At 39.7% G+C, this 14,455-nt stretch overlaps 1 protein-coding gene across 1 annotated transcript in view; it reads right to left on the bottom strand.

Moving 5' to 3' along the window:
• Positions 1 to 2,316: 2,316 nt before the first annotated feature.
• The window catches only part of LOC308080590 (NLR family CARD domain-containing protein 3-like), a gene marked incomplete at its 3' end in the record, with an annotated part of 110,718 nt that continues 98,579 nt past the window's right edge, over positions 2,317 to 14,455 (bottom strand). The window contains exons 2-9 of the mRNA XM_080422483.1: positions 11,786 to 11,899; positions 11,555 to 11,641; positions 11,146 to 11,388; positions 9,142 to 10,957; positions 8,884 to 9,054; positions 6,836 to 7,009; positions 6,632 to 6,687; positions 2,317 to 2,885 (exon numbers count right to left, since the gene is read on the bottom strand). Of these exons, the coding sequence (XP_080278609.1) occupies positions 2,317 to 2,885; positions 6,632 to 6,687; positions 6,836 to 7,009; positions 8,884 to 9,054; positions 9,142 to 10,957; positions 11,146 to 11,388; positions 11,555 to 11,641; positions 11,786 to 11,899 (3,230 nt within the window). The remainder of the gene's footprint in view (positions 2,886 to 6,631; positions 6,688 to 6,835; positions 7,010 to 8,883; positions 9,055 to 9,141; positions 10,958 to 11,145; positions 11,389 to 11,554; positions 11,642 to 11,785; positions 11,900 to 14,455) is intronic.

The raw sequence follows: 14,455 nt of genomic DNA, 5'->3' as shown, positions 1-14,455 counted from the left end.
TGGACAGAATGTTGTTTAGAGAGCATATATTGTTTTTTAGACAGATGCTGGATTCATTGTTTACCTGGTATCCTATAGTTTCAAATGTCCATAGCTCCTCGTCTAACCAGGAAACTATAACTAGACAGGACTCTCATGCACCTTGTCTCCTGATGCCCTCTAGGAGGCGCTACAGTTGTATCAAAGCAAAGACAGAGAGACTCAAACAGAGCTTCTTCCCCAGAGCCATCATTGTATTAAATGCAAACATGCACTGATTCTGGCCTGGAAATTTGGTGAAAATAACCAATCTACAAGCTCACGGCATGTTCATGTTATGACGCGTTGTGAGCTTGTACATCGGCTATTTTTGGCTGACAGACTGACATCTTTAAGTTGATCATTGTATGTTAAAATAATACTATAATTGTAAATAGTCTCATGTCCAACACACTTTCCTCTAAGACAGTCTAAGGGACAAATGAAGTGACCTTGATCCTTTAACCCATTAAGACCTGACGCCGATTCTACAAATGTCTTCTAAATCCCTACAGTATTCTGAAAAACCTATGTTTCTATGTCAGTGGTGCTCAAAATATTTTGTTTCAGGGACCCCCCAGAAGCAAAGATTTGAGTTACAAATGTTCCCTTAAATATATATATATATATTGAAAGATTTGCAAAAAAAAGCGTGGCACTCGGTGCCGCGCTATGAGCTTGAATATCTGCTATTTTTGAATGGCCAAAGTGTAAAATAATGCTTTTTAGCTCAAATCTAAAAATGACACAGATGCGTTCCTGGTCTCAAATCAACAGACATAATCATCAAATCTTCTTGCACAATTGTGATGTGATTAATCCTAGACAAAGGATAATGCATTATTTGTTATGTAGTAGGCCTATTTCAAAATTAATAATGAATGTGCTCTCAAAGAGAATGAAACAAGTTGAAGTTTATTGTCATAATACTTGATAACAATGTACATCATTAGCAGTCATGACATTCTTGTCCAACTCAACTTTACATAGTAATACAAAATAAAAGCATAGTGAGTGATTACATCAAGACAATATTTTATCAGTCAATCGTGACATTTTCTACTGTCCTTCACTCTTCAAGGAAAATAAAGACGTCAAAAGACTCCCACATGAATGAAGAGAATAACAGCATATTTTTATCAAACATTGTGTAGTTTATATATGACAGAGTTTAAAAAGCAACAACATGCCGTCATAAATGGCTTATTGACTCTATGCATGCTTGAGTCTTATGTTAACAGATTAGACAAACAAATAATGTAGTTTGGCTCTGTGTGTGCGTGTCAGTGTATATGCTGAGTTTTGTATGTCTGAGATTGTACACATGGACAGTGGTGGAAAGTATCTAAGTACATGTACTCAAGTACTGTTCCTCTCTGCAATTTTGAAGTACTTTTACTTTACTTGAGTATTTCCATTTTTCAATGCTTCTACTCCACTACATTACTGAGGCAAATAATTTTTACTCCACAGAAATTATTTGACAGATTTAGTTTCTTTGCAGATTTAGAATATTAATACAAAACATACATTCACCAATTAAGCACCACTTTACATGTGTTACCCCTAAAATCATTTGGGGACCCCCTGGGGTTCCGACTTCCAGTTTGGGAACCATTGTGATTTGTCCTAACCTATTTGTAACTGTCAGAGGGTACAAATTAAACCAAATGAATCCTAATCTATTTGCAACTGTCAGAGGGTACACATTGAACCCTAACCCATATGTAGTTCTGAGAGTGTACAAACGGTACCAAATGGACCCCAACCCATTTGTTAGTTAGATGGTACAAATGGAACCAAATGGATCCTAACATATTTGTAACTTTGAGGATGTGTGTGTGTGTGTGTGTGTGTGTGTGTGTGTGTGTGTGTGTGTGTGTGTGTGTGTGTGTGTGTGTGTGTGTGTGTGTGTGTGTGTGTGTGTGTGTGTGTGTGTGTGTGTGTGTGTGTGTGTGTGTGTGTGTGTGTGTGTGTGTGTGTGTGTGTGTGTGTGAGAGAAGGAGTGCGAGTGTTCCTCCAGGACACAGGGTGCTACTGAACTTCCTCTTCCTCTTCCTCTCTGACACACACACACACACACACACACACACACACACACACACACACACACACACACACACACACACACACACACACACACACACACACACACACACACACACACACACACACACAGGAGTCATACTGAACTCAGAACTCTGTTACACCCTATAACCGTAACCCTGCTACTATAGCTCCTCCTCCTCCTCCTCCTCCTCCTCCTCTCTCTGATACACACACAATGAGGAGTCACACCTAACCCTCCTCCTCCTCTATCTGACACAGAGACACTGAGGAGCCAGTCGTATCGAGCTTAAACCCAGCATAGAGGGGTTCAGTGAACGTGTGCTGGACGGTGTACAAGTGTGTCAGTGTGCCAGAGGACACTTTGTAAAAGGACACAGTGCCAGCCGGCCAGTCCACATGCACTCCTACTCTGTTGTTACTGCCATGCACTCCTACTCTGTTGGGGGTGACAGAGATACTGTCACCGAAGGAAGTTCCTTTAAAGAAGAGGTATCTGTTGTCAACATCATCACATTCCAGAAACCAGGACTTGTTATTTATTCCAAACCCACTGGTAAGACCTCCTCTGTTGATTCCTCTGTATATCACTGCTATCCAAACCATTCCCCTCCACTCTACCTCCCAGTAACATCGTCCAATCATACTCTCTCTACACATCACCTGTGTCTCCTCTTTAAATCTGTCTGGGTGATCAGGATACTTCTGATCCTCTTTCACACGTGTCACCTTCCTGTTGTTCTCAGACAGAGAGAGGAGGCTGTGTGCTGTGTTTGGATCCAGTGTGAGTTCACACACATCTGATGAGAGAACAAGATACAATACAACATCAGTTTACAAACAAATACAACTTAATAATGATGTATAAATATTATTATTAATAATAAATGAAAAGAAGATAATTCACATACATTTAACCACTTATGCCCTATTTTATACTTAAGCTATTCAAAAATAGCCGATCTACAAGCTCACAACGCGCCGCGATGCGACGCGTTGTGAGCTTGTAGATCTGCTATTTTTATTAGATGTTTTTATCCTGAAAACATTAGAAAAACCTTCTGTAAATTGTCATCATTCTCCGTATTGGATACAGTAGATGTTACACCGTAAAATCCTCAGTAAAATCCATCATGCTAACCCATTTATAACTCGGAGAGAGTACAAATGAAACCAAATGGGCCCTAACCAATTCATAACTCTTAGAGGGTACAAATGGAACCAAATTGACTTGAGCACATTTACAACTGTCAGAGGGTCATGAGAACTGTCATGAGACATCACCACATTAATAGTTAGATAAGAAATAAACGTGTCACATTTTTGTTTTGTTTACTTGCGTCTCTTCCAGTGTGTAAGGACATTGAGAGGGTACAAATGGAACTAAATGGACCCTAACCCATGTACAGTGGTGGAAAGTATCAAAGTACATTTACTCAAGTACTGCATTTCAGTAGAATATTGAGGCACTTTTACTTTCTTACGTACTTCCATTTGTTATACTTTATACTTCTACTCCACTGCAGCAGAAAATATTTTACTTTTTACTCCACTACAATTATTTGACAGCTTTAGGTACTAGTTAATTTGCAGATTTAGATTATTAATTGAAAACATGAATTAACCTCTTCAGCACTACAGTATTTTACACTTATGCCTATTTGAAATAGCAGATCTACAAGCTCACAACACGTCACGATGCAATGAGTTGTGAGCTTGTAGATTGGCTATTTATTTTTCACTTTTTTTTTGTTTTTACAATACAGTGCTTTCACTGTGCGAACTGCCCAAGTGTAACTATGAGAGGGTACAAATTTGTAACTCTTGAGCATTGGTGGACAGTAACTAAGTACATATTTTGAGTATCTATACTTTACTTTAATATTATATAGAGCCATAATTATTTAACTTAAAACTGAAAATTGCCGATCTGCAAGCTCACAACCTATCACTAGTGGTGGAAAGTAACTAAGTAACTCAAGAGCTGTACTTAAGTACTATGTTTTTGTATTTTTTACCTTACTGGACTATTTCCTATTTTAAATACTTTTACTTCTACTCCACTACATCTCAGAGGCAAATGTAATTTTACTTCCCTGCAATTATTTGAAAAATGCAGTTATTAGTTACTTTTAATTATTATTACAAAACATACATTCACCACTTTAGCCCTATAGAGCAAGGGTTCCCAAACCTTTCAGGCCGCGACCCCTCAAAATAATCATATTTGAACTGGGGACCCCCCATCCTGACAAGCATATGTAGGCATTACAGTTTGACTCGGTTCCACAGATAAATATTGAGAAAATAATCGAACTACAAGCTCACAACGCCTCGCTGCGAGGCGTTGTGAGCTTGTAGATCGGCTATTTTCACAATGTTTGCCTCTTTCTTATGTAATATTTGACAATATGGTATTAAAAAGGTCTTAAAAGTCATTAAATTCCAACTTTAGAAATGTGCAGATACCCTACATACACTTATACTGTATGCTGGTTTGTTTACTGTTGAGTGAGAAAACTATTTTGCACCGTAAGCTAATCATCTGGGGACCCCCTGAAATAATTTGGGGACCCCCCTGGGCGTCCTGACCACCAGTTTGGGAACCACTGCTATAGAGTATAGCAGTGACAGTAACAGGTTGTCATTTTTTTTCTTTCCAGCTTTCAAATATGTTTTGACACAGAATCAAATGCTTTATGGTCATGATTCACTAGGAGCCTGTGTGGCTTGGTTCCAGGCTTAAAATAATTAATATAAATGTTTTCAGAAATCTCTTTGGGCTAAATGAATGGGCTTTCTATCTGTGGAACCAGAGCGGGTACACAAAACTGCTCACTTCATCTGTCAGATCTACAAGCTCACAACACACATTGTAGATCTGCTATTTTATTTTGCTATATAAGTTTCTTATATATTTTGAAAACTTGAGAAATAGGACATTCTGCATAATCAGTATTTTTACTTTTAGTACCAAAACCTTTGTATTGAAATCCTTTGTTAGGAAAATAAAGACAGTTTGATTGTCTGGTTGAATTGTTTTTTGTTTTGTATTTATTTATGTTTTGTATTGTGTGTTTACAGTACATTGCACTGCTGTCTTCAGGACCCCCTTGAAAACAAGATGCTGCATCTCAAGGGGTTATTCCTAATAAAGAATTTCAATGTGTAAATGTGAACATTTTGGCAATGTAGACTATTAATGAGTCATATCACTGCAATGCAATTCCCAAATTTCAATAATATGATACGCCGCACAACGTATAGTATAGTAGGCTAAAGTATAAATCAAGCATTACTTTTGCTACAGTCCGTTCCATTTTAACTTTACATGGTCAGATTGACATTTATATATAGCGATAGAAGTAGAGTGGTCGTCTTCTCTTACATCTGAATGATAAATAATACAATCATTGTTTACTTTACATTTAATTTACGAGTAATAATATTGGGTCAATTCATCCTTCTGATATTTTCTTTCTAGGCTGTCTATGCAGGGGCATCTTATATTTATGAATGATTACTTGGAAGTTGAGATTACTTAAGATGTTTACATTCTGTTTTCTCCACCTTCATGTGAGACAGCATCTGATATTTACACTTTTCTTTTTTTCCTTTTTTTTTAGCAAATGATATGACAATAGTCAAGAAAGGCTGTTAGATGTTTACACATTTGTGACAGAGACAATAAATATATTGGGGAAAAAATTACAGGTCAAGTGATTCCAGTATGTGGCCCGGGCTGGCGTAGCGGTTCGGGCACCTAGGCTCCTAACTCTAGGCTCCTAATGTTCTTTGCTGTATGTCACTGCCTGTCTGTCTCCTCCTCATTTCCTGTCTGTCTCCACTCACTCTATCAATAAAGGCAAAAAGCCCCAAAAATACTATACAAGCATAATTTGCATAGTGAATTTCTACATTTCAATACAGCAATGCATTGATGTTGCAAAGAAAATGTACTTTATAATTTGCACTTATGAATACTTAAGTAATTTTGAAAGCAAATACTCCAATACTTTAACTCAAGTCCAAATTTGACCACTACTGATCTGAGAGTGTACAAATGGAACCAAATGGACCCTAACCCATTTGTAACTTTAGGATTTTACTGTGCAGCTGCATGTGTCTCCCGCAAGCCTACTTTATACTTTGTTGTGTAACTGCACGATGTGTTGTAAGCTTGTAGATAAACTATTTTACAAGCGACACCATCCCATTAATCATGTATGCTGCATGCTCATGACTCATAACATTTAGTCCTTAGATATTGACATTTGGTATTGAAGGAAAGGGGATTTTTCAGTAATCGATGGTATCAAATCAGTTCATTGAACAAATTACATCTGATGGGAGAACAATATTGCACCAGTTTACAAACAAATACAACGTAATGATGTATGAATAAATACTACCCTATATCATATCCTATCCTACATCCTACTATATCCTACTATTCCTACTATCCTATTAATGAATCCTCTGAGTGTTTGTGATAACTGGATGTGTGCTGTTTTGATTTCATGAATAAAACAGAATACACACTTACTTGGTGGACACATCTTTAAACCTCGTTCCAGCCAACACACTCCGCCATGGTCAACACTGGGGGTGAGGGAGAGACAAAGTCAGGCCTGTATTTTCTCTTCAAAAATAGAAACAATAAATGATAATGATTTCACACAATAAACCATTAAACAATACTATACAACATCTATACATTGACACTGAGTGACATCAAGTGTCTCCATACCTGAGAGCCTCCAAGCTGCAGTGTGGATCCCTCTGTCTAGCAGACAGTAGCGCCGCACCGGAGTCTCCTGGATGATTTTTGCTCAGGTCCAACACTTTCAAATGGGAGGGGTTGGAGATCAGAGCTGAGGCCAGAGAAGAAAAGCCTTGCTCTGTGACCAGACAGCCTGACAACCTACACACACACACACACACACACACACACACACACACACACACACACACACACACACACACACACACACACACACACACACACACACACACACACAGTTACCTACTGTATGTACACACAAACCTAATTATGCACACATACCTAGCTACTCATTTACACATATACAGTGCAGTGCACACAAACTGTACATGTATGCATATAATATTTAAAGTAAGACCCATGCACACAGAACCTTTAATACTTCAGAGTGTGTTATGATTTATTTAATCTTGAGTACATGAACACGGCCTCCTCCACACTGACATGTTCCCTATGATGGTTGTGTATTGTGTGTAGTATATTGTGTCTATTTTAGTGTATTGTGTATATTGTAGTGTATTGTACTGTGTTTTGTATTGTGTGTGTTGTGTATTCTAATGTATTGTGTATTGTGTGTATAGGGCATAGCAGTGGCGGACATTTTCTGGTTCCACTTCAAAATACTCAATGCATTTTTCCCATTGACATTTCCAAAAATATTTATATCAATTAATTTAAGCCTAGAATCAAGCCATCCAGGGTCCTGGTGAATCATGACCATAAAACGTTTGATTCTGTGAAAAAACTTTTTTGAAAACAGCAAAACAAACGGTATTTATTAAATATAGTATATCATATAATTAAATATATAAAAAAAAAAAAATAATTATGGTCATGATTCACCAGGACCCTGGATGGCTTCATTCTAGGCTTAAATGAATTGATATAAATATTTTTGGAAATGTCAATGGGAAAAATGCATTGAGTATTATGAAGTGGAACCAGAAAACGGCCGCCACTGCTATGCCCTATTGCAGTGTATTGTGATAATTGTAGTGCATTGTGGGTATTGTAGTGTTTTGTGTGTACGTATTGTAGTAAAGGTGTGCATTGGCATTGGCCTCACGATTCGATTTGATTACATTTAATATGTTAACGATTCGATTTGATTGAATTACAACTTCAGAATTGTTACTTATGTTACTTATACAGATACAAGCAGCAACATGTTGTTGGGACTTGTACTGCAGATTGTTTTACATTTAATGAAGAATAAAATAAAATATTAAGCAATACAATAAAATAGACAATAATAAAAGGATAATGTAGGCCTACAGATATACAGTTTTAGGACTATACCCTAATACTTAGGGACTTGGCTTAGACAGGCATATAACATCACAGCTGAGAAGGGCACATCAAATTAGGTTACACAAAGTAAAAACCTCAGTGTTAATGTAACTATGACTCAGAGTTAAATCAACACTGAGGTTACTGAGAGTGTATAAGTGTAATATACTCAAAAGAGGGGAGACGTGATGTAATGTGACCGTGTAAAACACTCGGAAGAACGGCTGTTTTAAATCACAAATGTTAGCATTGATTATTTTCCAAACTACTATATTGTAATAGGCTGGTGTATTGTAGTGTGTTGTGTATTGTGCAGATTGTGTCTGTGCCCTGCAGTCTAAAGGTCATTTCAGACGGGAAGCGGCCGATGTAATTCCTTTTGAGAGGCGGGCGATTATTTGGGACAAGCAGAGAAGTTGAGGGACGGTGAGGTGGGCGGGCGCGGTCCCGTGAAATGATCGTGTGCGTGCTCGTTTGTGCACAAGCGCACAGGCGGCAAGAGCTGGATTGTGGTGAGCTTTTGTTTTCCCTGCATCACGCAGGAGGACAAAACAACAATGATCGCGGCACGATCACCGCTGATCCGAGCGGTAACGTCCGCGTGGACCACTTCCTGTCTGTCACGACCTTAATGCTCCAACATTCAATCCCAACACACACATCTGTGATGAGATATATATGATATTGAATCTAACCAGTTATTATCAGTGCACCTACTTACTGACCTGAGAGTTTCCAGTATACAGTGCTTACTCGCCAGTCCATTAGAGAGCAAGTCCACTCCTTTATCCTGTAGATCATTGTTGCTGAGGTCAATTTCTCTCAAACTGAAGCTGGAGCTGAGAACTGATGATAACTCCTTACAACATCTATCTGAAAGGTTACAGCCACTTAGCCTGAAATGAATGATTATTGTATTGTGTTTTCTATTAAAATAAAACAACATAATATTGAATCTAACCAGTTATTATCAGTGCACCTACTGGGCAGTGTTGGAAGCTTTGACAACTGGCAACAGCCTCAGAAGACATTCCTCTGAAGCAGAGTATTTCCTCAGTTCAAACACGTCTAGTTCCTTTTCTGATGACAGCAAGATGAAGACCAGAGCTGACCACTGAGCAGGAGAGAGTTTTTCTGCGGAGAGACTTCCTGCACTCAGGTACTGTTGGATCTCCTCTACTAGAGAATGGTCATTCAGCTCATTCAGACAGTGGAACAGATTGATGCTTCTCTCTTGAGAGGGATTCTCCCTGATCTTCTTCTTGATGTACTCAATTGTCTTCTTATTTGCTTTAGACCCATTTCCTGTCTTCACATCGAGCAATCGTCGTAAGAGAGCCTGATTGGTCTCCAATGAGAGGCCCAGCAGAAAACGGAGGAACAAGTCCAGGTGTCCTTTGGGACTCTCTAAGGCCTTGTCTACAGCACTCTTGTAGAAGTGATCTTCCTCGTCTCTATATAGCTTCGTCAACTTGGAGGCTGTTTTTGTTGCCGACAGTACATTATCACCTTTGTTGATGAATGTCACAAAGGCATAAAGAGCAGCCAGAAACTCCTGAACACTCAGATGGACAAAGCAGAATGCCCGGTCCTCGTACAACCCATACTCCACTTTCAAGAACTGTGTGAACACTCCTGAGCACACAGCGGCATCTCTGATATCAATGCCATACTTTTCCAGGTCTTCTTCACTGAAGATCAGGTTGCCATTCTCCAGCTGGTCAAAAGCCAGTTTTCCCAGAGACAGTATGACATCACTATCCTTTGGATTCCTAGCAGAATGGATCTTATCACTGTCAGTATACTTTTTATCATTCTGTTCGAACAGATCCACCATGTAGTGGATGAACATCTCAGCCAGCGTCTTTGGTGTTGCTCCTTTCGCATCCTGTTCTCCTTTTCTTAACGCATTCTCCAGAACTGCAGCAATGATGGAACAGAAGACTGGGATGTGACAGAAGTTGTGGAGGCTTTGTGATTTCTTGATTTGTGAGAGGATTGTTTTGGCCACATTCTTATCACTGAATCTCTTCATGAAATACTCTTCCTTCTGAGCATCATTGAAGCCTCTCACTTCTGTCATCCTGTCAACATATTCAATAGGTATCTGATCGGCTGCTGCAGGTCGAGTGGTTACCCAGATGTGAGCAGAGGGTAGCAGGTGTCCCATAATGAGATTTGTCATCAGCACGTCCATGGAGGCTGGCTTTTTGACATCGGTCAAGATCTCATTGTTCTCGAAGTTTAAAAGAAGCCGACATTCATCTAATCCATCAAGGATAAACATAACTCCGGACCCGTCAGAGCTGCAGAGTTCTCCTTCCTTGGTTTCACCAAAGTAATGATGAAGAAGCTCCATCAAGCTTAAAACCTCGTCCTTCTTCCTATTCAGCTGTCGGAATGTGAATGGAAACATGGAGAGGATATTCTGGTTGGCTTTGTCTTCTGTCCAGTCCAGAGCGCACTTATTTGTTAAGACTGTTTTACCAATGCCAGCCACTCCCTTTGTCATCACTGTTCTTATTGGGTCATCTTCTCCAGGTAATGTTTTAAACATGTTCTCAAAGCTGATTATCTTTTCTGGTATTGCTGGTTGCATGGATGCTGGTTCAATCTGTCTGGCCTCATGGTTTTTATTGACCTCACCACTCCCACCCTCTGTGATGTAAATCTCTGAGAAAATGTCATTCAGAAGTGTTTTTTTCCCTTGTTTTGTGGACAAAACCTCAAACTTCTTTCTCAGAATAGACTTCAATCCTTGCTGATTGTTAACTAAGTCTTCAGCTGGTAGTTCAGATCCTGCATAGGAGAAGAGGATAATGAAGTGGGCTCTGTGAGTGGACATGACATTCATGAAATGGGACTCTTGTCATTATGACATTCATATCTTTACAGTAGAACATACCACATTAGCCCTGTAGACAACATTCAGCCTGTGGAGCTGACACTAAAATAAAGAAGTACTTTAGTGCCAAATCTGATCTTACCCATGCTCTCCAACAGGTGGCGTTCGTGTTGTTTAAGGGCATCGTAAAATGCTGCTTTGATGTTTACCCCCCCTTCATCTGGCATCAATGTATACAGTAGCCTCATTTGGTCCATGCTTGTCTCCTGGGCTTGAATCTTGGCACGGAACTCATGATGGACCATTTTTCCTAGACTATCTACTATAGCCATGACTGTGTTAACCTTTTGAATAAACTTAGCCCTGTTCTGCGTCACAAAATGTGCTGTTTGCAAGAAGAAGAAGAAGAAGAAAAAATAGGAGTTGAGAAATGCATCACATAGAAGTACGTCATTATATAATGGGACTCTTTTCATTGTAGGGAGAATAACTTTCATAGCTTAGCAGTTGGCTATGAATGCCAAATTAGCCTGGTAACAAATATTATGTACCTTTGTCTGTGGAGCTGTTGACAGAACCACCAATGTGACCAGAGATGGTAGGATTGCTAGCCAAGTCTTCTGGCGGAAGTTCAGATCCTGCATAAAGAGAAGAGGATAATGAAATGGGCTTTGTGAGGGAGCATGACATTCATACAGTATGACTATTGTCGTTTAGAGAGAATGAAATTAATATCTTACCAGTAAATACCACATTTGTCTGGTAACCAATATATTATGTACCTCTGTCTCTGTCTGATGTGGAACCAACGTGATCAGAGATGGTAGTTGACATCCCTATGCCTCCACTCTGGGCTTTGACTTGGACTGGAGGAACTGCAGGTACCACTGAAGGACCTGCATAATACAACCGTCAGTGTTAATAAAACTCTTTCAGTGTAAAATTGCTCCTATTCAATGCTACAAGCTCTCAGTCTCTAAAGTAAATGCAATAATTACAGTTTTACATGACAACGCAAATTATTGCACTTTGTAAAAGCAGAGAAGACTTTAAAACAGGGCTACTCAACTTAAGATGGCTCAGGGGCCACTCAGCAAAATACCAAAAGTCCAAGGGGCCGCCAGCTAAAAATGACGGTCCTATTTTGGATTTTGTAACACACACTACACATTGTTATTGTTATAAGAAAATGTACTTTTTGACATCATATTGAAAGTGTACCTGTTTACTTTGTGTGTATGTCCAGTGGCATCAGTTCAGCAAAAGCTAAGGTATGGCAAGGTTAGGGTTGCCAACTCCCAGAGATTGAATTAACGGACACCTATCCTGGGCGTGCGGCGAAGCCGTGCGGCCGGAAAAAATTGGGGGTCAAACCCCCCCAAAAAAACGAAATGCATAGAAAACTATGCATTATACCTGTAACAATTGACGCACCTGTATGTATGTCTGTCTGTTTGTTTTTGAAAAAAAAATTTGCAACACATATATTTGAACGGAAATGTATATTTTAATCCTGTGCTTAAAAAAAAAAAAAAATTCTTTGACCATGAGGGGCCGCCAAGACGCTGCGTTGGGGCCGCATGCGGCCCACGGGCCGCGGGTTGAGTAGCGCTGCTTTAAAACAACATATTGGCTGACAAAATACACCTTTCAGATGTTGAACAAGGGATAGAGACATTGATATGAAATCAGGTAATCTATGTACCTATACAGGATTTTCAAATACATCCTTTTTATTGTTCCTGGAATAAAGCAAACTCTTTCTGATAATAATGTGTCGCAATAATGTCACTAGAATTGAAAATTTAAACATAATATAGCCTAATTCATCCTTTTCTTTCTTTCTTTCTTTCTTTCTTTCTATCTATCTATTTTCAAATGTCATTGTTACCTGGACAGTCCTCATGTGACTTTTCAGAAAGTTGAAGTTGCTCCATCTTGTTCAGGATCTCCTCTGAGAACACAGCTCCTTCCTGATCACATGTCTTCACCCTGTCATCCATTGATTCACATTTACATTATAATACATCAGACTTATATAGTGCTTTTCTTAGTACCCAAAGTCGCTTTAAAAAACAGCTTAAAATAGAAAAAAATTAGGAGCAAAAAAAGGCTACACACATTAAGCTAAGACTAAGGGAGATTTGGTTTGAGTTAGGTGGGGAAGTCTGAAAAGGTGGGTTTTGAGGGAGGCTTTGAACATGCGTGGCATTTGAGGAGGTCAGAGAGGTAGCGGGGAGCCTGGTTATTGAGGGCTTTGTAGGTGGTGATGAGTATTTTGAAATCGATTCTGTGTTTTACTGGGAGCCAGTGAAGGTCATGGAGGACTGGGGTGATGTGGTCTCTGGATCTGGTTCTGGTGAGGAGGCGGGCAGCAGAGTTTTGCACACATTGAAGTTTTTTTTAGAACTTTGGAGGTGGCACTGTAGAGGAGGCTATTGCAGCAGTCGAGTCTGAATGTGATGAAGGCATGGATGAGTGTCTCTGCTGCAGTTTGGGATAGTGTGGGACGGACGGGTGATGTTTCGGAGGTGGAAGAAGGCTGTTTTGGTATTGTGGTTGACATTGGAAGGAGAGGGTGGGATCCAGGATGACAACAAGGTTGCAGACTTTGGTGGAGGGGGTGACAATAGAGCCGTCAATATTCAGGGTGAAATTATGAGTGGAGCGGGACTTCATTGATCCCTTAGTCATAATATTAAAGGTAAATAAATAAATACATCTTACAGGATGGAAAGACCCTGGTTATCAAAACATTAATCTCTCAAGAACAGATTCTGCTCTGCGTTGGAATCTGTCGTGAAGGCTCGTCATAACATGTACGCACTGGGCTACAAGTGGGCGTGCCTTCAGATCAGGAAGCAGGCCGCGCTTTACCCAATCAAATGTAGTGGGCGGGATTCACGTGTCCGTCGATCTTTCCCCCTCGAAACAAACCCAAACTAATTTAACAATAGCGTCCGCGGAGCAGACAAAACCACGGAAAGAATTTTAACTCTTTCATCATAGAAACAAGTGGGCTTATAACCAAAACGATCCATGATCTCTGGGAGAAGTGGTGTTAGTGTTCCGTGTGGACCATGTAGAAATATTGTTAGTGGGAATGAAAACATAGTGGCAACCACCGGAAGTGAAAGCTGAAGGCAGACCAAAACCCCGGTTTCCTTTGCGCACGGGTTCTACGTTGCCATTGTCCCAGAGCCTAGATGAGATAGTACAAACAGCAGAGGGCGCTGTTTTTCATTCTCATTTGGCTTTGGGTTCCCAGATTGTCAAAACATAGGCTACAAACAGTCACTCACTGTCTCCATTGGGATGGCTTTTATCATCAGAGATCAGGTGGTGTAGTTTTACAATACGTCCCCTAAATGGTGCACATTGACTACATTGAATAAGAAAGATACATGGTGAAAGAGTTATTTTTAAGTAGGGTTGAAATATGGATTGTGTTG

Source organism: Gymnoscopelus braueri, assembly GCF_963280865.1.
Source record: "Gymnoscopelus braueri genome assembly, chromosome: 24".
In the NCBI taxonomy this organism is placed as follows: domain Eukaryota; kingdom Metazoa; phylum Chordata; class Actinopteri; order Myctophiformes; family Myctophidae; genus Gymnoscopelus; species Gymnoscopelus braueri.
This window is presented reverse-complemented; position numbering and strand designations above follow the sequence as displayed.